Source organism: Polychytrium aggregatum (genome assembly GCF_025602895.1).
Source record: "Polychytrium aggregatum strain JEL109 chromosome Unknown BJ171scaffold_16, whole genome shotgun sequence".
NCBI lineage: Eukaryota > Fungi > Chytridiomycota > Chytridiomycetes > Polychytriales > Polychytrium > Polychytrium aggregatum.
This window is the reverse complement of record NW_026516218.1, coordinates 202,781-229,523: the sequence shown is the minus strand read 5'-3', so window position 1 is coordinate 229,523 and position 26,743 is coordinate 202,781. Positions and strand designations below refer to the sequence as shown.

General features: G+C 57.8%; 10 protein-coding genes across 10 annotated transcripts; 6 read left to right on the top strand and 4 right to left on the bottom strand.

Moving 5' to 3' along the window:
• Positions 1 to 2,833: 2,833 nt before the first annotated feature.
• On the bottom strand, positions 2,834 to 4,526 carry BJ171DRAFT_81952 (survival protein sure-like phosphatase/nucleotidase). Its single transcript, XM_053115905.1, has 6 exons — positions 4,384 to 4,526; positions 4,048 to 4,202; positions 3,829 to 3,903; positions 3,619 to 3,724; positions 3,137 to 3,439; positions 2,834 to 3,018 (listed from the first exon to the last, which is right to left on the bottom strand). Exons 1-6 carry the CDS (start codon positions 4,503 to 4,505, stop codon positions 2,925 to 2,927), a joined length of 855 nt encoding a protein of 284 aa, XP_052967102.1. The 5' UTR covers positions 4,506 to 4,526; the 3' UTR covers positions 2,834 to 2,924.
• Positions 4,527 to 4,922: 396 nt separating this feature from the next.
• BJ171DRAFT_598615 (phosphatidylserine decarboxylase-domain-containing protein) lies at positions 4,923 to 9,744 on the top strand (the record flags this gene model as incomplete). The annotated part of the gene is made up of 9 exons (XM_053114851.1): positions 4,923 to 5,091; positions 5,236 to 5,387; positions 5,553 to 5,789; positions 5,927 to 6,212; positions 6,479 to 6,639; positions 6,734 to 6,910; positions 7,579 to 8,112; positions 8,432 to 8,782; positions 8,830 to 9,744. Exons 1-9 carry the CDS (start codon positions 4,932 to 4,934, stop codon positions 9,742 to 9,744), a joined length of 2,973 nt encoding a protein of 990 aa, XP_052967101.1. The 5' UTR covers positions 4,923 to 4,931.
• A 130-nt stretch (positions 9,745 to 9,874) lies between these two features.
• On the bottom strand, positions 9,875 to 11,956 carry BJ171DRAFT_81901 (Tim17/Tim22/Tim23/Pmp24 family-domain-containing protein). The gene is made up of 6 exons (XM_053115904.1): positions 11,849 to 11,956; positions 11,510 to 11,533; positions 11,223 to 11,280; positions 10,803 to 11,004; positions 10,467 to 10,584; positions 9,875 to 10,310 (listed from the first exon to the last, which is right to left on the bottom strand). The coding sequence occupies exons 1-6, from the start codon at positions 11,931 to 11,933 to the stop codon at positions 10,180 to 10,182; spliced, it is 618 nt and encodes a 205-aa protein (XP_052967100.1). The 5' UTR covers positions 11,934 to 11,956; the 3' UTR covers positions 9,875 to 10,179.
• A 220-nt stretch (positions 11,957 to 12,176) lies between these two features.
• Positions 12,177 to 13,978, top strand: BJ171DRAFT_423550 (PIN domain-like protein; the record flags this gene model as incomplete). The annotated part of the gene is made up of 6 exons (XM_053107605.1): positions 12,177 to 12,337; positions 12,487 to 12,563; positions 12,679 to 12,721; positions 12,852 to 12,975; positions 13,131 to 13,268; positions 13,562 to 13,978. The coding sequence occupies 6 exons, from the start codon at positions 12,177 to 12,179 to the stop codon at positions 13,976 to 13,978; spliced, it is 960 nt and encodes a 319-aa protein (XP_052967099.1).
• Positions 13,979 to 14,760: 782 nt separating this feature from the next.
• Positions 14,761 to 15,982, top strand: BJ171DRAFT_81887 (uncharacterized protein). The gene is made up of 3 exons (XM_053115903.1): positions 14,761 to 15,126; positions 15,218 to 15,545; positions 15,738 to 15,982. Exons 1-3 carry the CDS (start codon positions 14,908 to 14,910, stop codon positions 15,821 to 15,823), a joined length of 633 nt encoding a protein of 210 aa, XP_052967098.1. The 5' UTR covers positions 14,761 to 14,907; the 3' UTR covers positions 15,824 to 15,982.
• Positions 15,983 to 16,309: 327 nt separating this feature from the next.
• On the bottom strand, positions 16,310 to 20,715 carry BJ171DRAFT_81858 (uncharacterized protein). The gene is made up of 13 exons (XM_053115902.1): positions 20,585 to 20,715; positions 20,136 to 20,375; positions 19,756 to 19,900; positions 19,292 to 19,641; positions 18,957 to 19,083; positions 18,737 to 18,821; positions 18,349 to 18,582; positions 17,887 to 18,130; positions 17,607 to 17,733; positions 17,403 to 17,487; positions 17,053 to 17,286; positions 16,656 to 16,949; positions 16,310 to 16,546 (listed from the first exon to the last, which is right to left on the bottom strand). Exons 2-13 carry the CDS (start codon positions 20,299 to 20,301, stop codon positions 16,424 to 16,426), a joined length of 2,214 nt encoding a protein of 737 aa, XP_052967097.1. The 5' UTR covers positions 20,302 to 20,375; positions 20,585 to 20,715; the 3' UTR covers positions 16,310 to 16,423.
• Positions 20,716 to 20,993: 278 nt separating this feature from the next.
• BJ171DRAFT_581229 (DSS1/SEM1 family-domain-containing protein) lies at positions 20,994 to 21,540 on the top strand (the record flags this gene model as incomplete). The annotated part of the gene is made up of 3 exons (XM_053114089.1): positions 20,994 to 21,111; positions 21,218 to 21,314; positions 21,492 to 21,540. The coding sequence occupies 3 exons, from the start codon at positions 20,994 to 20,996 to the stop codon at positions 21,538 to 21,540; spliced, it is 264 nt and encodes an 87-aa protein (XP_052967096.1).
• Positions 21,541 to 21,950: 410 nt separating this feature from the next.
• Positions 21,951 to 23,249, top strand: BJ171DRAFT_581228 (uncharacterized protein; the record flags this gene model as incomplete). Its single annotated transcript, XM_053114088.1, has 2 exons — positions 21,951 to 22,862; positions 23,220 to 23,249. The coding sequence occupies 2 exons, from the start codon at positions 21,951 to 21,953 to the stop codon at positions 23,247 to 23,249; spliced, it is 942 nt and encodes a 313-aa protein (XP_052967095.1).
• A 96-nt stretch (positions 23,250 to 23,345) lies between these two features.
• BJ171DRAFT_474440 (uncharacterized protein) lies at positions 23,346 to 24,395 on the bottom strand (the record flags this gene model as incomplete). The annotated part of the gene is made up of 1 exon (XM_053108741.1): positions 23,346 to 24,395. One exon carries the CDS (start codon positions 24,393 to 24,395, stop codon positions 23,346 to 23,348), a length of 1,050 nt encoding a protein of 349 aa, XP_052967094.1.
• Positions 24,396 to 24,735: 340 nt separating this feature from the next.
• BJ171DRAFT_502696 (Dolichyl-diphosphooligosaccharide--protein glycosyltransferase subunit Swp1) lies at positions 24,736 to 26,108 on the top strand. Its single transcript, XM_053110787.1, has 3 exons — positions 24,736 to 24,955; positions 25,229 to 25,436; positions 25,540 to 26,108. Exons 1-3 carry the CDS (start codon positions 24,819 to 24,821, stop codon positions 26,068 to 26,070), a joined length of 876 nt encoding a protein of 291 aa, XP_052967093.1. The 5' UTR covers positions 24,736 to 24,818; the 3' UTR covers positions 26,071 to 26,108.
• The last annotated feature ends 635 nt before the right edge of the window (positions 26,109 to 26,743 follow it).

The following is a 26,743-nucleotide window of genomic DNA, read 5'->3' as shown; positions in this document are numbered from 1 at the left end:
GCCGATTTCGATTCCGACGAGGAGGATGACGACCAGTTTGATCTCTGGTTCGCCGTCGCCAACGAGAACGATAGTGCCAGCTACCAACGAGCCTTCACCAATATCTATGCCCAGTCCCGCCACCAGCAGCAGCTCACTTTGTTCATCTCGGCCATTGCCACATCGCAGTCTCCTCTGACCATCCGAATGATTGCTGACCTCTTTGGCATCGACATCCGAATCGTCCGTCGGCGCATCAAGGAACTTGGCCCCGTTCTCGACCCCGGCAAACTGAGCCGCGATAAGCAAGGCAGCTCAATGGCCAAGGCCCAGAAACACAAGTCGATCGTCGCATATCTTCTCGGAGATGAGTCTGGCAGCGAACCGTTCCATGTCTCCCCCAAGTTTCACATGGCGTTCGCCTCCCAGTGCCTGCTGGAAATCCTCTCGCACGAGCCAGTGATCAATCTCTGCGAGATCTACGACTTTCACGACAATATCCCTGACCTCGAGAACAAGGTCGCAGCCAAGATCACACCATCACTGCGATACAGCGTTGCCCACTGGATCACCCATTATGTCTGGTGCCTGATGGATGAATCACTTGACCGATACACCTGGCGACAGTACCAGCCATCCGGCTTGGTGGATTCCCTGGTCATCTTCCTTTCAAGCCATGTGTTCTACTGGCTTGAATGCGGCTCGCTCATCGGTGTGATCCCGGATCTGGTCAATCAGATTGGCTTGCTTGAGGAAATTGTCTTGCATACTCCCGCCCAAACATTCGACAAAGCTTCCAAGGAGATAGTCACGGATGTACATAAGTTCGTGTTGGAGTTTGCCGACCCGATCATTGCGAGTGCGCCTCAGGTGTACAACTCGGGTTATGCATTCACACCAAAGCAGACGGCGATTTACAAGACCTATTCATCCTTACTCGAGACCAAGATTCCGTTCCTGATAACGATGGGTGTCAAGAACCATTGGAACAGCCCAGTGGAATCGATCGAGGGACACACGGGAGATGTGTGCCTGGTTGCCATTTCACCAGACATCACCTGGTTTGCTTCGGTTGCAAGCGACGGAGAAATCAAGGTGTGGGACGTCGCTGCTGGCAAGTTGAAAGCGGCCTTTTCAGGACACTCGAATGTTGCAGCCATTACAATCGCTCCCGACAACAACACAATTGTGATTATTGAGTCGGATTGTACGATCAAACATCTGGATGCTAACACTGGTGCGATCAAAAGAACCTTCACGGATTTCAATGGAGCGGTACTGCGCTCTGCAATCTCGCCTGATGGCACCTTTGTGGCGGTTGTTGAGAGGAAAGGAATCATTCTGTCGTCAGACATCAAAATTTGGGACTCGATCACTTGCAGTCTGAGTCAAATTCTCGAAGGGCACACAAGCATCGTAAGCGACTTGGTCATCCGCCCCGATAGCAAGTCGATACTGTCTTGTCAATATGGTGGTAGCGAAATCCTCTGGATTCGGCAAAGCGGCAATTTTGTTCGCTCCTCACAGTACCCAGACAAAGTGGCGACACCCAACAGCCATATTCCACTGGCATCGTCCGAATGGGCCGAAATCAAAAACCAGCTTCAATGGATCCGCCACGGCAACCAAAATATCAAATTAACCCGTCCATTCGGTCGATGCGACTTTTCTCTCCACTTGTCCATTGTGTGGACAGCCAAAGCTCCCTACCACCCCACTGTCATCTTGGTAAGAATAGCTACTCGCATTCCACGCCACATATTCCCAACTAACTCCCCACCAGCCTTCCCACCACCACAGTCCCGAAAAGCAGTTTATCATTGCTCTGTACTTCAGAAGCTCGCCTTATCCCGAGGATCAAGTTCGCGCAGCAGAAATCTTTGAGAGTCCATCTCTGATGGCGTATATCGAAAATCAAGTGCGAATCGGTGAGGAGCATGACCTGAGGGTCGAGGAAGCCAAAATGGCCGATGAAGCGAGGAGGCTCGAGGCAGAGTCAAGGAGAATTAAAGCCACCGCCAGAGCAGCAGAAGAAAGGAGACGGGCCGAGGAAGAAGCAAGAAAAGCCGAGCAAGCAAGAAGAGCCGAAGAAGTGAGAAAGGCTGAGGACGCCAACAAATCGTGGGGATGGTTTGGTCTATGGGGCTAAAGCAAGTGTGTGCATTGCAGTCGAGTGATTCGATCATCTGAAAACAGTGTCTATATACCATGTGAAATCGGGTACAGGCTTGTCCTTGCTGCCGCCATCTGCTGCCGCCATCTGCTGCCGCCATTTGCTGTCGAATCCGATCACGGAGATCGTTGCAGCGACACCAATGAGCCTGTCTCGCCTGTGGTCGTGGTCGCGGTATGCAACGCATGAAGATCGCCCGGAGCCAGCAGACTATGAGAATGGGTGCCATGAATGCAGTGCGTTGAAGAATAAAGTAGTGGGCCAGAGGACGTGGGCCATGAGGAGCATGATCGCATTTGCGATAAATACTGTCATTGTCGGTTTCTGCGAATGGAATGTGCAGACTGGAGATGCAGATCCAATTCAACCATCGCACAGCCATCCTCAGCACAGGCATCAAGAAGCCACGGGCCGCGGAACACTGGCATCTGCCCTCTTGTCACCTTCTCGTCATCGAAAGGATCCAAATTCATGTCCAACGCTCGTGACAGTGCATCGCATAACAACCGAATCAACATGAAGCATTTCGAACTATCGACTCGGCTGGATCCAATTCAGATCCGCTCAACATCTTCCCAGTTTCAGAATTGATAGTCCACACCACACTACTCAGCGGCACACAATCGCTGCTCGCGGATCCGCTGTCAACAGATCATGCCATCCAGATGGTCACGATATGAGTCCTTCGGCCGCGGCCGCGCTCAATCTGCTCGCACGGCGGGTCTTGTCTGCATGTCGATTGTGTGTATCTACGTGTCGGTGCAGCCACAGACTACCCAGGACGACGGCGACGCTCGAGCTCCTCGCGCACACATTCGTATCTGCTCTTCATTGGCGTGATGCTGATCAATTGCTGGTTGACCGCCCTGGAGAGCAGAAGCGACATATCAGCCAAGGATAGTACTGAGTGCACCCTTGAGCGAGGGGGGGGGGCGGCCCCCATCGTAGCCGCAGACGAGCCCGAGAATAGAGCCGGGTTCTTACCAAGTATCCGAGCCTTGCGAGACTCCGTTCTGACCCGGCAAGTCTGGCGCAAACTCAAAGCACAGCGATGGGCCAGCAACACGCTTGTACATCGGGAATGCCTCGGCGTGAAAGTCGGTGTAGTGGATACGGGGAATCGTCATGCCGGGCTGGGACGGCACAATCAACGGGATGTTGACGTTGTACACCTCTACCGAGTCGGCCCAGGTTGCCCACAGATGCTCGATGATCTGGATCGACCATGCACAGGCATTCTCGATCGATGATTTGGTGATCTCGGCCGGCGGCGAGTAGTATGAGAAGCTGGGATGCGAGCAGAAGGGCGTGAGCCTTCACTCAAGCCTCGAATGCCATTCTTGAACATTTGGCTGTAGGACTGCCCTGCACTTCAAACGGCAATAAAATAGCCACGCCGCTCGACAAGCGCCGCTGCTGTACATGATCGTCGGCTGAGCCAAGCGAAACGGAGCAATGCTGCTCACCTGAGTGCAATCGCTCGTTTCCCAAAGCCAGCGCCGTCGAGGGCAGCGCCGATTGTACCAGAGGCCAAGGTCGAGCCCACCGAGGCGTTGCGGCCAAAGTTTGGACCTGGTGGATGAGAGTCCGGTTGCTCGTTGGTGGCCAGCATAAGACACGGGTTGGTTCGTTGCAAGGACAGCAGCAGAGGTCAAGGCTCCGTTGCGGCTACGAACCAGATATCACCAGATCGATGTCGTTGCTGTCGACCAGATGCGTCAGGGCAATGTTGACGCATGCAGACGGCGTCGCTGAGGCGGGCAGCACATAAAGCATTGCTTGGGTATCAGTTTTGTGCCCGCCGAGCCGAATCGGTGGGCCAACTTGCACCGACAGGTTGCGCTATTGCAGCGCGGCAGAGGCATGCGGGCGAATGACACCGATGCGCTCCATACCATTCAGCAGGGTCCACATATCGGATTCGGATGGCTCTGCGGCTTCCGAGACCGCGGCCTCGGTTACAGGATCGTAATAGGATCCGGTGACGGTGCACTGTTGCACATCGATGCCCTTGCCGACCCACGAGCGCTGGCGATCCGGAATGCATACGCTTCACATCCGACGACGATGAGAGAAGAGACCGGCGTCCAGAGAATCGAGATTGGAAGAGCAACAGGAGTCAGAATCAGCAAGCGTGCCTGGGACAGAAGCCCCCTTGGAAGGCATGAATCCGACCCTCGATGTGTGGTGGCCCTCCAGATGCAAGGGTTCCATGAAACGCCGACGCCTACGTTATCTTGCATCCGAAATGCTCCGCAAAAGCCAAGACGAACGGCTTGATGTATGGCGAGCGGCTCGGGTCCGGCGGTCCATCGTCGTTGGACAGGAGCACATGGCGGATTGGCGGCGGCATCGATGTGGGTGGTGTGGGATCAAGCAAAGCTGCAGAACGGATGGGAGGACGGCGCCAGGAACAAGCTGGCTGGACTGGCTCGAGTGTGCTGGACTGGCTCGAGTGCGCCGGACTGGCTCGAGTGCGCTGGACTGGCTCGAGTGCGCCGGACTGGCTCGAGTGTGCTGGACTGGCTCGAGTGCGCTGGACTGGCTCGAGTGCGCTGGACTGGCTCGAGTGTGCTGGACTGGCTCGAGTGCGCCGGACTGGCTCGAGTGTGCTGGACTGGCTCGAGTGCGCCGGACTGGCTCGAGTGTGCTGGACTGGCTCGAGTGCGCTGGACTGGCTCGAGTGTGCTGGTTCTTTTGCTCGCGGTCGCATTGATCGTCACCCAAACACAACTCCCCGATCGGCATCTGAGCATCCCTTCCTCCGTCGCAACCGAGCATGATTTCTCTCCGTCTGGCGACGCTTGCGGTCCACGGCCGGGCTGCCTCTGCGGCCATATCGCTCCGTCCCGCTCAATTCTATGCGCGCTGTGAGCGGGCGTCCCTGGTTCGCCAACGGCTGTTTTCCTCGAGTCCAGCGAGGCTCGCGGCTGCTCAAGGTTAGCAAATCCGATCCCAGCCGACTATCATCCGCCGCAACATGTTGTCAAAGATAACCTGAGTCGGAGGATCTTCTTCGAACACCTCTCCCAGCGATCGCAGTCGTGCCTGCCTGGTAACCAATAGAGGGTCTCGTTCACCAGGTCAAAGCACCAAGCCCGGCACCACCTGGAAGCCCATTTCGATCGGCGCTGGTGTCGCAATCTTGGCTCTCTTCCATCTCATCCACAAGGAAAAGAGCGAGAAGCGTCGCGTCGCCCAGCAGACCGGCGTATCTGTCGAGGGATCACTGTTGGTATGCCTTCGCTCAAGTGCCGTGACCGAGTCTGTGGCAATTCGAGCGGGCCGGCTGTTGCCACCTTTCCTCGACGATAGCTACTTTGCGACCGAGCGGCCTCTTGCTGTGCGTGGCTTTGCTGGCTCCCGCTGTCAACTTATCGATATCGGATTCACCGTGCAGATCCACGCCTATTCGCTGTTGCCTCTGCGACTGATCTCGCGGGCATGGGGATGGCTCAACGGCCTGACGGTCCCCATGATTCTTCGAGAGCCACTCTACGGACTCTACTCCAAGGCCTTTGGCTGCCACCTGGACGAGATGGCGGATCCCGATCTCAAGCACTACGACAATCTCGGGGCCTTCTTTTATCGCGAGCTCAAGGCCGGCGCTCGGCCCATTGACGAGACCTCCAAGCTGGTGAGCCATCGATGGCAGATGCATCCAGGGTTCGGTGGAAGCATCCAGATCTGTGGAGGGTGTGGGCATGCTGGGTGTTTGCAACACATCGTCTTTTGCCAAACTCATGTGGTGTTCCATGCCCTTGTTTCTTGCAGGTCAGTCCTGCAGACGGACGGGTGCTGCATTTTGGCCGAGTTGTGAATGACCAAGTCGAGCAAATCAAAGGCGTGACCTACTCGTTGGATGCTCTGTTGGGCCAGCGCTCGTCCAGTGCGGAGCAGACCAAAGATGAGGCCGTATCGCTCCGGCCTGAGCACGACTGGACCAAGATTCGGCCTGGAAACGATCTGTTCTTCTGCGTGATTTATCTGGCGCCTGGCGACTACCATCGCTTCCATTCCCCCGCCGACTGGATAGTTGATACCCGCCGTCACTTTGTTGGTACGTATCGCTTGTAGGTGAAAGAACGGGACCCGCCTTGGGCGGAGGGCAGCGCATGACTTGCGGGGTGCGTCTGACAGCTGTGGGATAAGTGTGCCCACCCAGCGGCTGTCTAGCTCCAAGGAACAGACAACTCATGTGTCGGACTGGACGAAACACAGCATGGACCAGTGCGCAGGCGCTGTTGGCAATCGATACGGTCTTTAGTCGATCGCTGTGGATGATGCACTGATTTCGGATATGCGCTTTCTTTGTTTCGTATGCAGGCGAGCTCTATTCGGTGTCGCCATGGATGGTTGAGCACCTCAAGAACCTGTTTGTGCTGAACGAGCGAATCACCTTGCTCGGTAGCTGGAGCCACGGCTTCTTCTCGATGGTCCCTGTTGGCGCCACCAACGTTGGATCGATTTGCATCAACTACGAAAAGGTGAGACCCACAGCCTGGCGGTTGCGAGGCCGGGACCTGTGTATGCCGCGGGTGGTTTGCTGACCCCACTGCATCCACGCTGCCCATCCAACAGGGGTTGCAAACGAACCAGTTCAGCACGCCTCTGGGCACCTACGCCGAGCGTCTGTACGAACCTCAACATGTGGCAAAGAAGGGCGAAGAATTGGGTGGATTCCGACTCGGATCAACCGTGGTGTTGGTGTTTGAAGCCCCCAAGCAGTTTGAGTTTGCTGTGAGCAACGACGAGAAGGTCCGTGTTGGCCAGAGCCTGGGTCGATTCTAGATCAGATCGGTTGAAGCGGGGTGCCCTGCATCTGCTTTTGGTTGTGACTGCGTTTTGGATGGAAATACACAATCCACAGCGACCATCCACTCTGCAGAGGCGGGTGAAGAGAAATGCATCCAATCCCATCACCCGATCCTCCTTTGCCATTCCAAACTGCTGCGGATGCCGTTGGTGAACCTCATCTGTCCATTTGATGCCATCGCCAGACGCACCGAGTCCGGACCAGTCCGCCTCGTCTCGGTCGTCTCTCCGTGAGTACCATCAGCGCCCCCCCCCCATGTCCCCCGGCTTGCGCTTGCCGCTGCATGCCTGTCTCCCGCCAACCGCCGTATCTCGGCCGGCCTGATCCTTGCAATTCGAAAGGCCATGAGCAAACCCCATCCGCGAGGAGCTCCTCGTTCGCGCCGCCGTCGTCTCGGCCGCCTCGGTCGGTGTCGTCTTGGCAGCCCGCGCCACGCTGTCGGAGTTTCCGCCACCTTCCGCGCCGTCCCGACGTTGCCACGAGGCTGCCATGAACGCCAAGCTTTTTCTGGGCAGCGTCCTTGGCGAGCCAAGGAGCGCCAAGGAACGGACATATAAACCCTGGTCGCACGCCCGCCACCGGTTTGTCTCCAGCGCCTCTGTTCTCTCAGACACCCGCCTTTGAGCCGACCCTCGTCGTCCTCCACACCCACGTTCTCAGTCTCCAAATCCTCTCCACCTCATTCGCGATGGGCGTCCACTCCATTCCCGTGACCTCCTCGGATTCCAAGCCCGACGACTCGCAGCACCAGCCTGCTGCTGAGGATGTGTCCATGCCTCAGGCCGAGGAGAGCCCCCAGGACATCTGGGAGTCCTCGGGCTCCAGTTCGAGCTCGGACTCAGACCCGGACTCCAACCTGCGCGGATACGACTTGCAGCGCAAGATCGAGTCCAAGCGTGCCAAGATCGAAAGAAAGCGTGTCAAGCTCAACGCCAAGCTTGAGAAGCTTCGCGCTATCGAAGAGTCTCTCGGCTCCTCTGCTCCCAAGAGCGCTGCCGACTCCGACAAGCCCCGCGAGTCGCCCAGCCTGATTGACGCTGGTGAGCGTCTCGGCAACGAGCTGGACCGACTGGTCCGCGGTCTCTACGAAGCCGTCGCCGCCCGCCCTGAGCTCGGCGAGCAGTTCACCAAGGTTCTCAGCCAGGTAAGCACCGGTCCGTGCTTCCCCGCCAGTGTGGACCCGCATGGCTGGTCCCGGCGCCCCTTCCCGTTCTCTGGAGGCAGGGGGTGGCGCCACGGTCTTGGCACCGCTGGCCGCCGCTGCTCGCCATATCACCGCCCCTGGCTCCTGACCGCCCCCTGGCCATCGATGGCCATGGATTTGGAAGAAAACGGACCAGCAGGACTGACGCAACTTCTGGTCTCTCCTCCTCTCCCTCCCTCCCAGTTTGGTGAGACCATCCGCGTGGGCTTTGAGCACATCCAGAACCACATCCACGAATACACCGATGCTCGCGGCGAAGGATGCACTCGCGGCCGAGGAGGACACCAGCACGGCTGCCGGGGCCGTGGTGGTCGCGGCGGCCGAGGAGGACTCCACCACGGATTCCCTGGTCACTTTGATCCCAGCAGCGACCCCCGATGCGCCTTTGGTCAAGATCCCCGCGGTCCCTTTGGTCCCCAAGATCCTCGAGGTCCGTTTGGTCCCCAAGATCCTCGCGGTCCCTTTGGTCCTCAAGACCCCCGTGGCTCCTTCGGCCCTCGCGGTCCTCATGGCCCTCATGGCCCTCATGGCCACCACGATCCCTTTGGCCATCGCGGCCACCACGGTCCCTTTGGCCACCACGCCCATCATGGCCATCATGGTCATCATGGTCACCACGGGGCCGGCTGGGACAGCGACGACTGGCGCAGCATCCAGCGCGAGACTCGTGCCGCCTTCAAAGAGTTCAAGCGATCCTTCAAAGAAGCCCAGCGTGACTATCGCCGTGCCGCCAAGCAAGGCGAGGACGGCCAGCAAATTCCGCCCGAAACTCAGCAGGAATTCGAAAAGCTTACCCGTGAGGTCGAGCAGGACCTGAATGGCCTCGAGAATGACCTCAGGCAGGTGGAGCGCGACCTCGAGCATATCGGCGGCCAGCCCACCGTTGTTTCCTTTGCCGACCAGACCCAGAGCCCCGTCTCTGCTCAGGAGACCTATCAAGAGGCTCTTCGTCTGCAGCGCCTCCGATTCGAACAGCTCTATCAGAAATCGTCTGAGCCTCATGCCGTGGCCACCCCACCCCTCCAAGATCCCGTCGAGACCCGTCCCCGTCCCGCCAGCGGCATTGCCATCCAAATCATCTCCAGCCCCAGCCCTGCAATCGATTTGGAGTCGCTGACCATCCCCGAGATTCCCGCCGTGCCTGCCGTGCCTGCCGTGCCCACCATTCCCGCGGCCCCGGTCGTGCCCCCTGTTTCGGGCGTTCCTGTTGTGCCAGCTGTTCCAGCTGTTCCGGCCGTTTCTGCTGTTCCGGCCCCGCCCGCCGTCCACTTCCAAGTTGCCGAGCCTAATTTCAAGGCTGGCTTGATCGATATTCCGACCATCCCCAGCGTGCCTGCTGTGCCTGCTATTCCTGCTGTGCCCGACAAGGCCCAGATTTTCTACGCTACGGATGCTACCTCGGACATCAGCAACGAAGACACCGTCCTTGTCAACCGAGCCGAGGTGGTCTTTGAGCAGCAGGCGCAGGCTCTGCTTGCCATGGGCTTCCAGGACGACGAGTTCAATCGCAAGCTGCTCACTCTCCTCGCCGGCGATATCAACCGCTGCATCGAGATTCTCTCCCAGCCTTGATTGCGCTTGAACATTATCCAGCCTCATCCAAATCACTGTTTTGATTTGTGGGAGGGTGGGAGCCTGTGTGTTTCATTGGTCTATCCGGCACACCGGTTTATTCGAACAACCTGAAGGTGTTTCTGAAATATTGTGAGAAAGCAAGGCAGTTGTGTTTGTTCGATCAAAAAGCCATTCTGTACATAGAGCTGTTCTAGCATCCGGCCGACTTTCAAAAGCTCGTCTAATGTAATAATGAATACAATGTGTGCAGCCAAACATCCCGAGCAGCAGCATGTCCAATCCAGCGCTTCAGAGACGAGAGTGAGAGAGAGAGTTGTATGGGAGTGTATTCAGAGTCCAGAAGTGGGTGACTTGCATCTGCGTGCGGGATGGTATGGTCATTTGCGAAAGACGTACGCAGGCCAATTTCTGTCAAGCTTGCCGAAGCCAAGTCTATTTATTGTAGACAATCCAGTTGATGACGTTGTCAAAGATGTCGCTGTCGTTGTACAAATACTGCATCGAGTCTTGCAGCGAGCCTTGGAGGGTCTCCCGGTGATGACGGAAAAGCCACATCACACAGCCTGGATGCGGACAGTGGCAAGGAGGTTGTCAGTGGTCCAATGTCTATATCAGCGGTTCCTTCTGTACATCTGCATCACACGTCCTCACGACAACCGACAGTCCGCTCACTGTTTGCCCGCAGCAGACACCAACTGCTCCACCGCAACCGAACCTACCCCAAGTCACCACGGCGAATATACGGAACGACTGGCTCGGGGCCGTGATCCACTTTTTCTTGACGGTTATCAACTTGGCGAATCCGAGAACCACCCGCGAGAACACATACAAATTGATCTGCCGGAGTATTGCAGAGATGTGCCAATGAGTGCGGTTGCATCCAGGGCCATGGTTTGCAGTGTGATGAGTGCACTCCCACACAACCCTCAAGTGCCGCCGCATGAAGATATCGCTCCATAGCGGCGAGACTGTCCCGAATGCATCTGCTGCGAAGCTTCAGCACCGACTCATAGCCCCAGTCCGCTAACTCTCTCGCTCTCTCTGCCTCAGTATACCTGTTGATTAATCGGATTGTCCTCGCCAAAGATGAACATGGATCCAAACAAGCCGGCGACGAACGAATCCAGGTGATGCTCTTGGCCGCCCCGGACCTTGCGGAGAACAAGCATCAGGGATTTGTAGATAGCCACGAAGAAGGCCAGGTTTCGGCTGTGCTGGTATGTTGCACGGAGAATAAACTTGGCCTTTTCCGACAAGCTGCCGACATGGGCGATGCAAGCGGGAGGGGTTATTCCATCCAGCCGTTGACACGGTGGCGCCGATGCGACCCACCAGCGTCGTATGGGTTATCGTGGTGACGACGCTGCCAGATTCGCCATTCACAAAGCCATGCCATGGCCACGGGGAGACCCAAGCGGAGCCGTATCTGTGTTCCGGGCCCTGGTGTCAATCGCAGCAGAGGGTATCCAACTCACCTTCCCTTCCTGAAGAGCAAGGTCATCACCAGCGCATGCGGAAATCTGATTTTGGCGCCTTTGCAGAGAGAACGGGTGACATCAATAACTGCTCCAAGGCAACCAGGGGGAAATGTGGCGATGCGAGCTCTTGGGAACAAGCCGAGGCGGCCTTCAGCCCAGAGAGCAGTGGGGGAACTGCACCATGCCTGGGCCGACATGGCCTTTGGCTGTGTTCCGCCGTCATGCTGACCAGCCACAGACACACGCTCGACACCCGCGGCCGGTATAAAGCACAAGAGAATCACCGTAGACTGCGCCGTTTCGGAAGCCTGGATCGATGTGGACGTGCAGAAAACGATAGCCCCAGCGGCCCCGATCGGTGCGTCAACCAGAACCAGGGTGCCGATATGGGGGAGGGAGTGGGCGCAAGCGGTTGGTTAGCAAATCCGCACACACAACGCGGTGCTATCGCCAGGACGGGCGAGAGGCGACATGCACATCGAAGCACATCTGTCCGACAGCTGCCCAAACGGGAGCAGGATGCACTCGCGGGCGATTGCATATCCGAGCCTGGGATCCGCTTTTGCTCTGGAACCAGCCGCCCTCTATTCGACCTGCCGACAGAAGCAGACGGTGTCCCTTGCCTTTCACAATCGACAAAAGATCCTGGTATTGCTGCGATGCGATGACGCCGTCCGCATGGCTGACGAGATGCTGGAGGCCCTCCATTGTTCAGGGGCGGTAGATGCAGGATGGAGGGGGAGAGCGGGCCTGCCTTGGCCAACCAAGGTCCCCTCATGCCCCATGTGAAATGGCCGGGCTCGATCCGGCTCGGTCCGGCTCCAGGGCGCATCGGCAGTCCACGCCAGCACCCGCCAGATCAGCATCGGACCAACATCAGCACCGCTGGCCTCAGATCGGCCCTCTCTCCCGCACTCCCAGGCTTCCCTGCGCTCACCCTGCCGGCCACCGATGGGTATCCAGGGGTTGCTGCCGTTCCTCAAGGAGATCCGGAGAGAGATCCATCTGAGCGAGCTCAGAGGCCTCCGAATCGCGGTCGACGGATACGTTTGGCTGCATCGGGCCGCATTCGGGTGTGCCCTCGAGCTGATGCAGAGCCATGAGACTTCCAAGTGAGTTGGCCGACGGATGGGCTCCTGCCGTCTGCTCTGCTTTACGATGCTGTGGATTGCTTGCTTGCTCGCGTGGACCACCTTTCGGAATCGGCCCGATCCAGTCTCCATCCTGACCTCGGGACTCGGCCGCCATCGCTTGGGCCTAGATACGTGGACTTTTTCATGAGACAGGTCTACATCCTGAAAGAGCACGAGATTGAGCCCGTGATTGTCTTTGATGGAGGTGAGAGCATGTACTTCGAAGGCATGGGTAGCAGTCGGCCCGTTTCCGCACAGCTCCCCCTGCCATGTTGGCTCCTTGGCCCACTCCGCTCATCCGTGGTTCAATGCGAATGCAGCACCGCTCCCAATGAAGCGCTCGACCGAGATAGAGCGTCGTCAGTGAGTACTGCTTGTCTCTGGAAAGCACAGCGTCGATCATTGAGCCCATTCAGGCCGCAGCACATGCCTTGCACCTGCACCGTTCCAGCGACTAACGCCTGGGCCGCTGCGACCGCACCGAACCACCAAGACGCCGCGACCAACAACGAGCAAAGGGCATGCAGCTTCTCCGGGCCGGAAAGAAGCTGGAGGCAATCGAGTGCTTCCAAAGGTCGGTCAACATTACGCCGGTCATGGCCTACCATGTCATCAAGGTGAGAGAACTCCGGCACTGCTTTGGACACCGGATGCTGCAGCCGCGCCAAACCATGACGGGCCGACGGCCTCTGATTCTGGATTTCTGGTGCGAAGCTGGACAGCCTCGTCTGGATGCTCACGCTGGCCGCCCCTCTCTCCGTGCACTCGACAGGCACTCAAGCACCGAGAGATCAATTTTGTGGTTGCCCCGTACGAGGCGGATGCGCAAATGGCGTACCTCGAGCGCACTGGATATGTCGACGCTGTGCTCTCCGAAGACTCGGACTTGCTCGTCTTTGGTGTCAAGCGGGTATGTGGCGCCCATGCTCCTCGGGCTGGTCAATTCCTATCGACCCCAACACGGACTCAGTGTCCATCCACTGCCGAAGCGGTGGCGCTGGCTGGATCATGTCGCCGAGCGTGCGATGATGGCGATGATGGCGATGATGGCGATGATGGCGATGATGGCGATGATGGCGATGATGGCGATGATGGCGATGATGGCGATGATGGCGATGATGATGCAACCGCTCGATGCAAGCCGGCATCGGGCATATGTCAGGCAATGTCTCACCGCAAGAACCCTTGTCGCTCAACACCCAGCTCATCACCAAGCTTGATCGAGGCGGAAATGCCATCGAGATTTGCGGAGACAACATCATGAGGGTCTCCGCGCTGGCAGCCCAATCGTGGAACTTTTCCAAGTTCCGCCAAATGTGCATCATGTCGGGATGCGACTATCTCGCGTCTCCGCACGGAATCGGTCTTCAGAAGGCGGCAAAGTTCCTGGAGAACAAGCGCGATGCTTACCAAGTGATCCAGAGCTGGATCAACTGGGGCAAAGCCGTCAAAGCGCCTGATCTGCCACCAAACTACGAGGAATCCTTCCGTCGAGCCGAGTGGACGTTTCTGCACCAGCGGGTGTTTGACCCCGAAAGCCGCTCGCTGGCATATCTGACACCTCTGTCGTTAGCACTGACGGCGGAAGAGGAGCGGGGCCTGGATTTTCTTGGACCGTGAGTATCGTCGCTGTGCATTGGACCCTGTCCATTAGCCATTGTCTATTGACCGCCACCGGCGATTGCCCTGGCATGGACATTGCCTTGTCTGACCCTCCGCCTCCCTTCTATAAAATCAATGGTGGTTGCGCGCTGCCAGCATGGTTCAAGCCGACATTGCTCGAGGGATTGCTCTGGGCGAGCTGGATCCCGAAACACATCAGCCGTTTGAAGACATTGTCGCCAAAGAAAACCGCCCGTTAACCCACAGTAAGTTCAGCATGCGTGCCATCGAGCGAATCGCACCCAGGCCACCTATCTGGATCAAAACTCTCTGTCGATCGCACACCGAGATGGCTTTGGTGTCATGGGTGTCTGTCATGGGTGGCTGCTGTCATGAATGTCTGCTGCAGTTTGTAACTCGACTCTGCTTTGATCTGCGCAACAGGTCACCAGACCAGTCCTGTATCTGGGGCCGCTTTGTCTTCGAATTCCGTTGAAATCTCACTCAAAAGTGTGTACCAGAGCCTGGATAGACCTAACGCCCAAAGCAAATCGCCTACAACATCAACAACAACACCTCCGGTACGCACCACTGCCTCGGTTCAGCTTTTAGCTCTACATCGCACAGCGCAACTGTCCGACTCGCCTGGTGATGGCGACCGCTTCATCTCCCACCGCCGCATTGTTCCAAGATCTCTTGTCTGACCATTCTTGATCTCTATCGGATGATCTCATCGTGGACTCCATTATATCCATGCGTGGCGCCCTATGCAATCCCACACCGCCCTGCCCACAGCAACAGCGCACTCCGCTCAAAGTCCTAAACTTGAAAAACGCCACCAATATCAATGCTTCACCACAGCACAAGAGCACCGACCTCACCCCGGCCAAACAAACGCCGCAGCAGAGTCGCTTCTTTTCCTCAGCGACCAAGCACACTGCCCCGATATGTCCGACATCGCCCTCCCAGGCCAACACCAAGATCTTTATTCCACTTTCACCAATCCGACCTGCGAGGATCGTGGCGCCGCTGGTCCACGTCCAGCCGATTCCAATCAACCTCCCCAAATGTGGATCGGACAGCCCACCGGAGCCGTCGTCAGAGTTGGCATCAGCTCCAAGCTCGAAATCCGCACCCAGGCAGTCAGAGGCGATATCAGAGGCAAAGTCAGGGACAGAGTCCGACCCTGCAATCGTCGATCTCGACGAAGAACTCGTTCCCAGCACCAATCCAGAATCTGTTCAATTCTCGCCTCAGATCGCGAGTGTGCGGGAGGAGAATACGGGCCCGAGTCATCCCAGCTCATCTGCAACACAAGTGGACGACCCGAGCAGCGACCCGGATCCCGTGTACATCCCTCAATCTCCCGTTCCGCCGGCGAGTCCCGCACCTGCCGGTTCAGAGGGCTGTCGGACGGCCACGGTCGGGACTGCGTCCAAGTACTTCAAAGCCGCGGTGCAACAGCCCGAGTCGCTGCCATCGGCGGCGCCGATCAGCACCATGCCCGCGAGTACTGAGTCTCAGCGCCGGTCGCTGGCGGGGCTCTACAAACCCGTGTCGTTGTCACGCATCGTGTCGATAAATGGTACGTTCTTCTTTGATGCGTTGGCAATCCACCCACCCGTTCAGAATGCAGCGCGGTTGGGCGATGCCGCTCCTCGTCCGTCTTGCTCTCCTTGGTTGTCCGCATTCGGCACTCGCTTGATCACGGAGAGTCGAACCTGGGCTGCGATCGTCTGCATCGCACTCATTCGTGGTTAATGGATTGGCTTACTAGGTCCCTCAGTAGCGGCCAAAGTGGCTGGTCGGTCGACATCGCCACGGAAGAATCTGGCTGTGGGATTGCGACGAAAGGGGCTCTGATCGAGAGAACAGCTTGCCTGTGGTCACGGAGCAGCCGGCCAAGGCTCGAGTATCAGCCGCGCGTGCTCAGAAGTCGCCTGTTGCTTACAGAGCAGCTTTGGGCTTCCGTAACCAGAGTGGCTATAGCCGCTGCATCCGATGCCCATGGAAGGATTACGGATCACAGCGATGCGTCACGAGACCGCTCTCACGCCGATGCTACAGCATCGAATGAAAATGCGCAATTGACGACTTGGTGTTGCTGAAGAGATTCAATCTTAACGCGGACACATGCACTCCCTCTCGTGTCTCCCTCAAGCCCACAAGGATATTCGTCGATGAACAAGCATTCAGAAGGGGTGGATGAAGGACGTCAGACGTCGACAAATACATCTATTCAAGGCGCCTGTAGCCCCGACGACGCATACAATAAGGGCTGTGCTCAACCACCGTCATGTTGGTGTTGGGCAGGGAGGGGGAATGCCCAGAGGAAGGAGAGCATGTTGGAGTCATGAAGTTGAAGCCAACACGGCTGCGACTGTGCTTACGATTGCGACTCGTAGAATGGGCTCGGACGGCCCCATGAGGCATGTGAAGAACGCGGGCGAGCGATGCATCAATCTACTCGTGCCCGTTGACAAAAGAATCGCTGTCGCCGCTTGGTCGGATGGGGGTAATGCTATCGCCGCTCAGACGTGCACCGTCGTTTGCAGTGCGCAGGAATGTAAACCCGGCCTCCAACTCCTAAGGAGCAGTTTCGAAACAGCGCAGCAGCCAGGGTGCGCCGCATTTGGTCAGTGTCATGTCCAAGATCAGCCGACCGCAACCAAAGCGAGCTTGGCCAGGCACTAACCTCGTCGTCGTCGTCGTCAAAGTTGTCCAGCTCGATGCCCTTGGGATTCAAAAGCTCCTGGTATTCGGACTTTCCAAATCCTCCAAACCGCCTCACCAGGAAGATCGAGAGTCCTGCAATTGTGCCGCCAATAACGACGACAAGCACAACGATCAGACCAATAGACACACCGCCGGTCTTTCCGGTCTGCAGGGCGTTTGTGATGATTTCGAAGCTGGTGCCCTTGGTGGGCTTGGGTGCCGGGACAACTGCGGACCAGTTGAAAGTGACTTCGGACGACTGGATGAACAGGGTCTGGGACCGCCCGAATGCACATGGAGACGCAGTTAGCCCGCTGATCTTGTGCGCCTGGCTCAAGGGCACCTGGCCCAAGGGCACCTGCGACAGTATGGCCTACCTCGATCGAAACCATGTCTCCGGGAGCGGCTGCGGCCCCGGCAGTATACTCCCACCGAGCGGTCTGCGACTTGCCCTTGGTCAGGGGAACGCCGTATCCGATGACGCTGGACTGATTGTTCACATAGCTCATCTCGACGGCGTCATCCAATTTGAAGACCAGACCAGACTGGCCGCCGCTGGATGCAATGCTCTTGAACGCATAGATGATCGCTGGGGAATCCGAGCTACCAAGCTAAAGCAGCATACAAGACCACTGGTAAGGATGCCGTTCTCGTGCCCAGTTTGCAGTGCCGAAGCTGCATGTCGCTCCTTTGCTGTTGCATTCAGGCCAGCAGTGTCAAGACTCACATCGGCCTTGAAAGCAACCGACAGCCAGGCAACGACGTCAGGGTGCGTGCTTTTGTATTGCACGTTGTCATTGGTAAATGTCCATCTATGCAAACACGTATCAGTCAGTGCATAGGCTTGGCAATTCAGCAAGGCGACCAGCCCACAGCTCCATTCGGCTCACAACCCAGTCAGTCATGCGATCGAGATGTGCGCGCTGTATACCCGCAGTCAGGAACAGCGGTTCCGTTTCGGAAGTTGCAGCCGGTGGAGAACATTCGCTCCCGCTGCTCGTCGGGAAAGTCAAAGTTGCGGATGACCGTGCCGGCGGGCAAGTGGGACGAAGGGTATACTGACCATATACGAAATAGACAAAGCGATGAGTTCTCGCGAAACGTAGAAACCGGGCCACAACCAGACAAAAATCGGGCGCTATCTACGATGACAGCTCACTACGATGACAGCTCACTACGAGATGAAGCACGGCATATCCATCGATACTCACGGCAGGGGGTCTTGGTGAACTGCGGGACGCTCAGAGTGCGATCACAGGCCTCCAGCGGGGCGCTTTCGTTGGCAGGGGGGAGATAGTAAAACACCTTCTCGGCAGTGTTTGCTTCGTTGCATCCAGTCTCGACACTCCTCAAGTTGGCGAGCGGACAGCGCGATGTGCCAGGGGCAGGATTCGACTCGGGAATATGAGGAACGCCAAAGTCCCACTCGATCTCGGCAAAACTAAAGGCCATGACCTGTTGGGCGATTTGTTGCGCCCGTGGGGCAGTGACATCAATACCATGCGATCAGGAGAGGCCGTCGAGTGGCCCCAGGCGATCAAATGGAATACAGCTTGGACGATTTGATTTTGCCAGCTCGACGAACAGCCAGCCACTTGACGAGACGGATCGTCCACCTATCCATCGTGCGACGCGGCATTTGCAGCTCCACCGATGTGGCGGCATGTTCTCACCTCGATGGCGGCCTTATCGCCAGTAAAGGCGGTGTTGCGGGAGCGATACTCCCATCGGGCGGTTTGGATCTTGCCAGGAGTAAGCGGAATCGCATACCCCAGCTGGGAGGACTGATTGAAGACATAATCCAGCTGGAGCATACCGTCAAGCCTGAAGCGCAAGCCGGACTCGGGGCCGCTCTTGGAAATGCTCGAGAACGAGAAGATGGCGGCGGGATTCTTTGCAGACACGGACTGAATGCGGACAGGGGGATAGCAATCACAGCCCAAAGTCAGCAAATGCGCGATAAACGTGCGAGTCGATGCGTGGGCCAACATAAAGCTCGGCCCGCGGAGCTGCGGCAAGCTGCCATGAGTGGAAACGAGCGTCGCCGGACATCACACTTACATTGACACGGAAATCAACAGAGAGCCAAGCCACGACGTGAGGAATACGGCTGACGTAGATGACCGAGTCATCTGTGAACTCCCATCTGCAGCAAACAGGATGTGAATGCGTCAGAAAAGCGACGAATAAAAGTGCGGCTGTGTAAGACAGCCACTTGGCAACATGGACCAGGTTCCGGTGGACGACGGACCCGGCGTTGTTGGGCGCTGGGAAGACTCACCCGCAGTTTGGAATCTCTCTGCCGTGCTCGGAAGTGCATCCGGTCTTGAACATCATATGCAGTTGATCATCAGGGAAAGTGAACGATCTGATGATGGTGCCGACATATTCGTTGGGTGACGGATATTCTATGTTGGGCAAAAGTCGTAACCGGGGCTGAGACGATGTGCCAGTGGAAAACAGCCGACCACCGGACAAACGGCAGAGGCAGAGAATCCGGCAACGCCGGCGATGCAGATGCAGATGCGGATGATTGCCCAGTCGGCCCAGCCGAACCTACTGGCTCAGTAGCCGCACCCGACTCTGTGCATTTCACAGAGGGACCCAGACACTTACTGCATTTGACCAGCTGGGACGGTGGGACGTTCTTGAGGCGGCTGCATTCTTCCGGGTTCGGAACTGCGGCCGAGCCGTCGATGCCTTTGGACCACGCAACCTCGGGCATGTAATAGTGGACTTGCTTGGCCGTTTCGCTGGTGTCGCACCGGGTGGTGAGGCTCTGGAGGATTTGTGGAGGACACAGGGGAAGAGTGGCGGGGTTGGCGTATTCATAAGGAGCCAAGTCTTCGGAGTAGGGCGAGCAGGTTGCGTTGTCCGCGGAAAACAGCTCTAGATCAAAATTGTAGTTGAGTATGGAGGGATCCAGATACATGTTGGGTGGATAGCATTCCTTCAGCATTCGCTGTCTATACGCCATACCGAAATCGTCAGTTCGAGGAACAGGCCGAGTCGGATGCCGCATTCACGGACTCTCCGTGCCACCAGGGAGACATATCAGAGCAAGACACTGCAAGCCGCACCTGAAGGTGTCGCATGGTCGAAAGACGAACTTGGTGATGTCATCACAGCGGGGGAAGTAGATCACACAGGCGACATCGATGAGAGACTTGTAGCACGCCGTCTTTTCGGCACCGGGAAAGTTCAAGCCCACGTCCGCGATCACATCTGTCGAGGGCGAAGCAAGCCGATGCACGGACATATTCGAGAGATATGGGGATTCCACCAAGGACGGGGTACCAGTAGATTGAAAGCAGCGAGCAGTAGGATGGTCGGGAAAGAGCATGAGCACATCCGTGGGTGAACAGCACGGGACAGACAGACACAGCTGTTCAGCCTGCAGCCGGACAGCGCTCTGTCGGTAGCTGTGATGCCGCCCTCGTGCGCAGGATTGAGACATCACCTGCAATATACTTGTCGACGGCCAGGACGTTGGTTGAGATGGTGGGTCGATACGGGCAGTATCGGGACCTTTCCGCAGGTACTTCGCAGTAAAACTTTGCCTCTGCAGAAACCAGCGGCAGGAGAGCGACCAGCGAGGTCAACGAAAGGGAGACGGCGGACTTCATCGTCGGGGGGCTCAAGGTTGCAGCGGCGATTTTATGGGAAGGGCCGATGAGGATCTGCCTGGTTGCGGAGCAGTCTGGAGGTGCCAGGTTGAAGCAAAGAGTGAAGATGGTCAGTCATAACGAGAGCCGAGGCCGGACGACGCACCCGCGAGCCAGACCGACTGACAGTTCAGCGACCGGGCCGATTGACGGCGCAGCGGACCAGCAGAGACCAAGCGTGGACATCGCCAGGAAGCTGAGTCGATGCAGAGAGCGAGCCTCGGCCGAGGTTACGCACACAGACCAGCAGAGAGGAGTAGCGGGGCTTCTGATGAGCTAAAGCGAAAGCCAACAGGCTGCCGGAGAAGTCAGCGACAGAGTGCAGGAAGCGACGCCGAGGCGGGCCAGGAGAGCAGCTATATCTTTCGGCGGATGACAGCGAAAGCAGATTGAGTCATCGACAGGAAAGTTGAGACGGACAAAGGGCGAGTGTGGCGTTGTGTGTGTGTGCGTGTGGCGATCCAGTGGGAGACGCGCGGATCGAACCGGGGCTGTGTCTCGGGAGTGGCGGTGCTGCTTGTGTGTGTGTCATTCGATCCTCATTCGATCCGCACTCGATCCGCACTCGATCCGAGATGCGCAGTCCTCGTCCACTCGCAATCGGTCCAGTTCGGTTGACTTGCACCATCAATTTCATCCGGCATGTCTCCGCAATGAGCTTCCAGAAGCCCAGCCAGCAGCCCACGCCGCAGACGCAGCAGGCCCCGGCCAAGCCGCCTCAGCTGCCCGAGATCGAGGACGACGACGAATTTGAAGAGTTTGAGACCGATGGTGGGTGCCCTGTCTTGGCTGCCCCGATTCTGCTGCCCACGCCCGCTGCCTCGCACACACACGAGATGGAGCTTCGGGCGATTGACACTCCCTGTTCGATGTGCAGACTGGACTGTCGCCCACGAGGACCGCGACGACCCCGCTCTCTGGAGAGACAACTGGGACTCGGATCATGTCGACGATGCATTCTCCAAGCAGCTGAGGTATGCATCCGTTCACGCATTCACTCTGCCCGATACACGAGCATAGGACAAGTGGAGGGGCCGGACTTGCTAGAACAGCAGCAAACCTGCAGCAACGCATCTGCTGGCCGCTGCGATCGGCGTGGATGCAGAATCATGCCGCCTTTCTCGCCGACTGAGTGTCTTGTTCCGACCTAGGGCCGAGCTCGCGAAGCTTTCCAACCCCAACGAGGCCGGGTCAAAGTGACGAGGTCGTCCGGAGCTGCGCGCGATCGCCCGGATCTGCATTTGATGCATTGGCGACTGCCGCTTTTCGATGTCTATATATTTCTTCACAACCACCCGCCTTGGCCCGCTGATCTTGCCTGTCTGGGTGGCCAACGGTCGGCCTTCGCCTCTCTCGTCGCTGCTGCCGTTTCCAATACATTCCCTTTCACAAGCGTCGGCTCTAAACTGCCCTGCCCCGCACTCGTCCAAGGTTCAAGATCGGCCAAGCTCGCCGCGATCGCAGCATCCGCACCATCTATCCGCTCTTGCCTGCATCTGCCACGCACTCACCACAGACCTGCAGCACCGACCGCATACTCGCTGCATGCGCACGATATCGATTGCACACTCTCGACACATTCGTTCAGAGATCACACACCCGCCGTGCCAATGACCACCCGGTTGCTGCAGTGGCTCTCCAAGCATCTCGTCCGGAGCCAAACACCCGTCATCGAGCTGTTTGCGACCCAAAAGCCCAAGATCCAGAGATCCGACAGAGAGTGGCTCCAGTATGCTCGCACCCAGCCACTTATCTATGTTCAGGGATCAGCGTCGCCTGTCGCCGTTCATCTGCTCGGCCTGTCGAAATATTCCATCTTTAGCGACAGATCTGCCATCCAAGACTGCGTCAGGAGCATTGCTCCGTCGATCGTCATCTTCGCTCCGGAATACAAGCAACGGCAGACTGCCGAAGGGCTCAAGACCCAGCTTGCTTTGCTCTCGCGCCTGCCTGAGCGTCCTGCGGATGTGATCCAGCACACGAACACCGGGCCTGGCCAGTCGCTCAAGACTCGCCTGGACTCGAATACCTTCCGAATGCTCTCTGTGCATGGAATCAGACTGGGAATGGACTCTATGATTGCCGTCAACGAAGCCCTCACGCAGAATGCAGTCTATCGGCAAGTGGCGATCGAGCCACTGATGTGCTCTGTTCCGGCAGAAGCAGGCGCCCTCCGCAAGGTCTCTCGCTCGTTGATCCAGAAGGCAGCCAGCGAAGGCGGGCCGGCCTTCTTCCTCAAGTTCGCTGCCAACTTGCGGCTGGGCGACGAAGCCTCGAAAAAGCTGCAGCTGTCGCTCCTCGATCAAATCTTTGCCCCGAGGGTCACGTTTGACCAGATGCAGCTGGTCCAGCGCTGGTGTCCGATCTACTACCAAGGCTTGGTCGGCGACGGGACCCTGGCTGTCGTCGATGCAGTTACAAAAGCTGCCAAGGAGCTGCAGACCAGCCTCCGACAGCAGCCCACGCCGAACCCTCGCATTCTTGTGGTGACCTTCCGCAACAACGTCTATGGCATCCAGAAGGTATGGAACAGTCAGCACAGCAAATAGATTGGATGCATCTGCGTCCACGGATATCACCGCATGCACGTCATCAGCGACGCTGGACAGCCCAGGGCTGTGCGGGTGCAGAATCCAGTCAGAGACAGTGAGTTGGTGGCGTGGTGGGCAGCTATGGGGCTCATGAAGCACAGTACACAAAGTATCCATGAGAACCATGAGTCTCGTAGATCCCATGGATCCGCAGCGGCCCCTCGGACAATATCGGCACGCATCTTGCCTGTTCATATCAAGCAACACCGGGACGATGCACCAAAAGTCCATTCAACTATCAACGGAATCTATTGTTACAATCCAACACCATGTGTCGCATGCACACAGGATCCCTCCTCCTTCCAAATTGACGACTGAACCTGTGGCGCTCGAGACGATAAGGTCTGGTTAGTCGAGCCACCGTGAGATCAACTGGCACTTGAGTGGCAGCACCGGAGGGTGCATTTCTGGCCGCTACAGCTTCAGACGGTAGCCCAGGCCCTTGATCTTGCTCCCGGTCATGGCCACTGTATCCAGGGCACTCTGTAGGATGCCGCCTTTCGCCGATCCGGCGCGGTCTCCGGAGGCGAGTGCAGCCAGGCTTCGTTTCGAGCCCGGCCAGCTTTGGTTCAGGATATCCGAGTCTTCATCCTCAACGTCAGCACCACGCAAGGTGTCGCTTTCGGCGTCGTCAGTAACCTCGTGCCTCTCCAGACCTCGGCAGTGCGTACCGACGATGTCTGGAGTGATGTAAAGATCGAGAATCGAGTGGTCGTCTTGATGACCCTTGGCCACAGGTGCGCCGAATCGGTGCAAGGTCGCTTCAGAGTCCGTCGTGGGGGGCCCAGATGGGTTTTGTGCAGCCAACCGCTGGAATCCAGTCCCAGAAGCCAGGCCCAGACGCTTGGTAATCTTGCTGTGCTTGAACCTATTGTCGTTGGCCCACTTGTCGAGCATCTGTGTATCGACGCTGTCATACAGCCAGCAGGAGTATGGAACCGCCAACACAGCCGCCACAATGAGGGGCTCGGGGATGTGGAAGTGGGTGAACTTGGGATGGAGGTGGAGTGAGAGACGAGACCAGCGGCGGCCCGTCCAGACACCAAGGGCCTCGAAGAAGCTGTCTTGAACAAGGAGATACCGAGCATTCTCGATCAAGCCAAAGTACAGCACGAGAGAGTCCGAGTCGGCGTCCCCATCGAGCGCTTGGTGAATGGCTTCATCGTCTTGGTGGTAGAGCCAGTGGAGGAGCGCATCAAAATGCATGGGCATCGGAAGCGAGATGCGTATGGTGGGCGCCAGGTCATTTGGAGACAAATGCGCTTCTGCTGGACGCCTTGCACATCCATCCTGGCGCTGTATCTGCTCGAAAAAGTGCGAGAAGAGCGACAGCTGCTGGGCCTGATAGTGCGTGACTCTGTAGTTGGCCTCGTAGGCGTTGAGTATGGCGTTGGGGCCGTGGGAAGAGAGCGCGGTGACAGAGAGATAGCATTTGGTGGCTCCGGAGCCGGTGTTGGGACACATGGTTGCGGTTGTTCCTCAATCTGTCTGGGTTCTCGAGCGCTTGCTGCAGCTGGATGGTGCTGTCAGCGAGGTATATGTAGTTCCTGCGAAGAGACGAGCCTACCAGGAGAGCATCCATTCCACTGTGGCTGCAGCATCCAGCAGCTCTTGGTCCTCCATGGCCTTTCGCATCTCCTTGGCCCTTCACATCTCCGTGGTCCCCTTGCCCCTTCACACCGCGCCCTGACCCTGTGCAGCCCTAACCAAAGCCCTAGCCAGCACACACACACACGCTCACACACACACACACACACCGCCGCGCAACCCCAGCCGAGATTCTGAAATCTGCGCTCTGGATCCTGTCGGCCTCGTTTTCTCAGCCATCTCGAGGAGCGCCCTGCTATCCAGGCTCGCCTCCCCACCGGACCCGTCCAACGAGCCGCCATGGGTGTCCCAAGCCGTATCTCTGTCCTGCTGTGCATCGTCCTGGCAGCGCTCGTCGCTCTTGCCTCTGCCAAAGTCCATGTCTCGGAAGTGGCGATTCGTGTCGCCAGCGCCAGCGGCCCAAAACTCACACAAACGTAGGTGTGCGCCGGCGATCGTCATGCTGATCTGGTGCAAGCGGAGAAACACAGCGCCGTGGATGGCTGCCGGGGGGGGGGCGCTGGTTGTTCTCCGTCGCGGGTGGCTTCTTCTTCGCGACTGTCGAGCATGGCCTTTATTCGGCCTGGTTGGCGATAGGACGCCGTTCCATGCTTGCTCGCGCATGCTCGACTCGTGTGCGTCTTGATCAACCATCGACCGATCCCGCTGACACACCGATCCGCTCGGCGACCCGTCCCGGCACCCTCCAGCCTCAAATACCCGAAGCAGCTCGATGACATTGTCGCCGTCGAGGTCGACGAGCAGCTCTCGATCTCTGCCCTGACCAAGGACGACAACGGCAAGGGCCTCGACTCTCGGGCCACCTTTGTCACCTTTGTCCACGCCGGCAGCCAGCTGCCTACGACCTTGGTTCTGGAAAGCCCCAGCGGCGCTGCTGGGCTCCGCAAAATCGACCTGGTGAGTGACGACGATGTCGCGGCCTGAGGCACCTGCGGCCGATCCTGGCTTCCTGCAATGTCTCGTCGTGCTGACAGTTTTGATCTGCGGCGGTGCCGCGCAGACCCTGGGCAGCAAGGCCATCCAGGAGACCTTCAAGGGCCAGCCCGGCGTCTATGCCGTCGCCATCAGTGTCGGCCGCTTTGACCAAGCTGGCGTGGTCTATCCCATCGGCAACGTCAACCTCAGCTTCCCCGCCGACCCCGAGTTCTTTGTCAAGCACAGCTACGGCGAGCACTACGGCCCTCTCCCCGAAATCCACCACGTCTTCCGACCTGACGAGAAGCAGCCCCTTCCTCTCATTTCCCAGGTCTTTGCCCTGCTTTCGATCGCTCCTTGGGTGCTTCTGCTCGGCGCATGGAGCTTCCTGGGTGCCAACGTACGAGAGCTCTTTGCCTCGGTCGGCCACTCGGTCTTTGGCGTGGCCTTTATCGGCACCTTTGTCTCGTGGTTTACGCTGTTCTACTTTTACTGGGTGCGCCTGAACCTGTTCCAGTTCCTTGGCTACGGCAGTGTGCTCGCCGTGGCCACACTCATCATCGGACGACAGGCGCTCGTTCTTCGCCACAACAGACGCATTGCTGGCAACAAATAAAGCGGGTGTCTGTCGATCGCCACAGAAGTCGATTCCTGATCATCGCTGGACGCATGGCGCTAGCACGGCGACAAAATGCCTGCTTGCGAGGCTGCTGCGGGACTGTTGCAAGGAATTATACGAGAGCCGAGACTCCAGCGGCCGACAGCAGCAGTGCGATGCCGTGCGCCATGAGCCTCGGCCGTGTGGGTTCATGGTGCTGGATTTGACTCGCCGTCGGCCTGCAAACAGTGCGATGCGGCACAGTCCGGGCGGCGTTGCTGTCCTCGTGGCCGGACATGCCCGAACGCTCCGCACTCCAAGCCAGGGTCGTTGCCCCATCCTGCTTGCCTGTCGCTCTTCCTCCATCTGCCCTGCTGGGAAGCCCTTCCTCATCAGCCTCGGCTCTCTCTGCATTCGATTCCCGCCCCCGTTCCAAACCCAGTTCTCAACTCGACTCCCGGTTCGATTCGGCATCCAATTCCCAGCTCGTCTCAGTGTCCAATACCCACACTGCTGCATCCCTCGCCTGCATTTCGCGCAGTTTGGTTCTATTCCCGAGTCCCACCCAGCCATCCCGCCCATCTCACCACCAGCGCCGCTGATAATGGATCCTCACTCCAAGACGCCCCCATCGAGCAGCCCCCTTTCCAAGTTCCCGGCATCACCAAATCCGCTCTCGGCGCTTCCGCCC

Excerpts from the sequence above, each read along its gene's own strand:
- BJ171DRAFT_81901 (XM_053115904.1), bottom strand. The coding sequence starts at position 11,933 with ATGGAGGGCCTCCAGCATCTCGTCAGCCATGCGGACGGCGTCATCGCA. Across the intron at positions 11,281-11,509 it reads CCGAAACGGCGCAGTCTACG|GCGCCAAAATCAGATTTCCG; the intron begins GTGATTCTCTTG and ends CTCTCTGCAAAG. Across the intron at positions 10,585-10,802 it reads ACAATCCGATTAATCAACAG|ATCAATTTGTATGTGTTCTC; the intron begins GTATACTGAGGC and ends ATACTCCGGCAG.
- BJ171DRAFT_81952 (XM_053115905.1), bottom strand. The coding sequence starts at position 4,505 with ATGCCGCCGCCAATCCGCCATGTGCTCCTGTCCAACGACGATGGACCG. Across the intron at positions 4,203-4,383 it reads CATTTCGGATGCAAGATAAC|CGTATGCATTCCGGATCGCC; the intron begins GTAGGCGTCGGC and ends TCGGATGTGAAG. Across the intron at positions 3,725-3,828 it reads CATCGATCTGGTGATATCTG|GTCCAAACTTTGGCCGCAAC; the intron begins GTTCGTAGCCGC and ends CTCATCCACCAG.
- BJ171DRAFT_502696 (XM_053110787.1), top strand. The coding sequence starts at position 24,819 with ATGGGTGTCCCAAGCCGTATCTCTGTCCTGCTGTGCATCGTCCTGGCA. Across the intron at positions 24,956-25,228 it reads GGCCCAAAACTCACACAAAC|CCTCAAATACCCGAAGCAGC; the intron begins GTAGGTGTGCGC and ends GGCACCCTCCAG. Across the intron at positions 25,437-25,539 it reads GGCTCCGCAAAATCGACCTG|ACCCTGGGCAGCAAGGCCAT; the intron begins GTGAGTGACGAC and ends GGTGCCGCGCAG.
- BJ171DRAFT_81887 (XM_053115903.1), top strand. The coding sequence starts at position 14,908 with ATGTCCGACATCGCCCTCCCAGGCCAACACCAAGATCTTTATTCCACT. Across the intron at positions 15,127-15,217 it reads GAGGCGATATCAGAGGCAAA|ATCGCGAGTGTGCGGGAGGA; the intron begins GTCAGGGACAGA and ends TTCTCGCCTCAG. Across the intron at positions 15,546-15,737 it reads ACGCATCGTGTCGATAAATG|GTCCCTCAGTAGCGGCCAAA; the intron begins GTACGTTCTTCT and ends TTGGCTTACTAG.
- BJ171DRAFT_81858 (XM_053115902.1), bottom strand. The coding sequence starts at position 20,301 with ATGAAGTCCGCCGTCTCCCTTTCGTTGACCTCGCTGGTCGCTCTCCTG. Across the intron at positions 19,084-19,291 it reads GTCCCAGCTGGTCAAATGCA|AATATCCGTCACCCAACGAA; the intron begins GTAAGTGTCTGG and ends TGCCCAACATAG. Across the intron at positions 16,547-16,655 it reads TTGACGACGACGACGACGAG|GAGTTGGAGGCCGGGTTTAC; the intron begins GTTAGTGCCTGG and ends ACTGCTCCTTAG.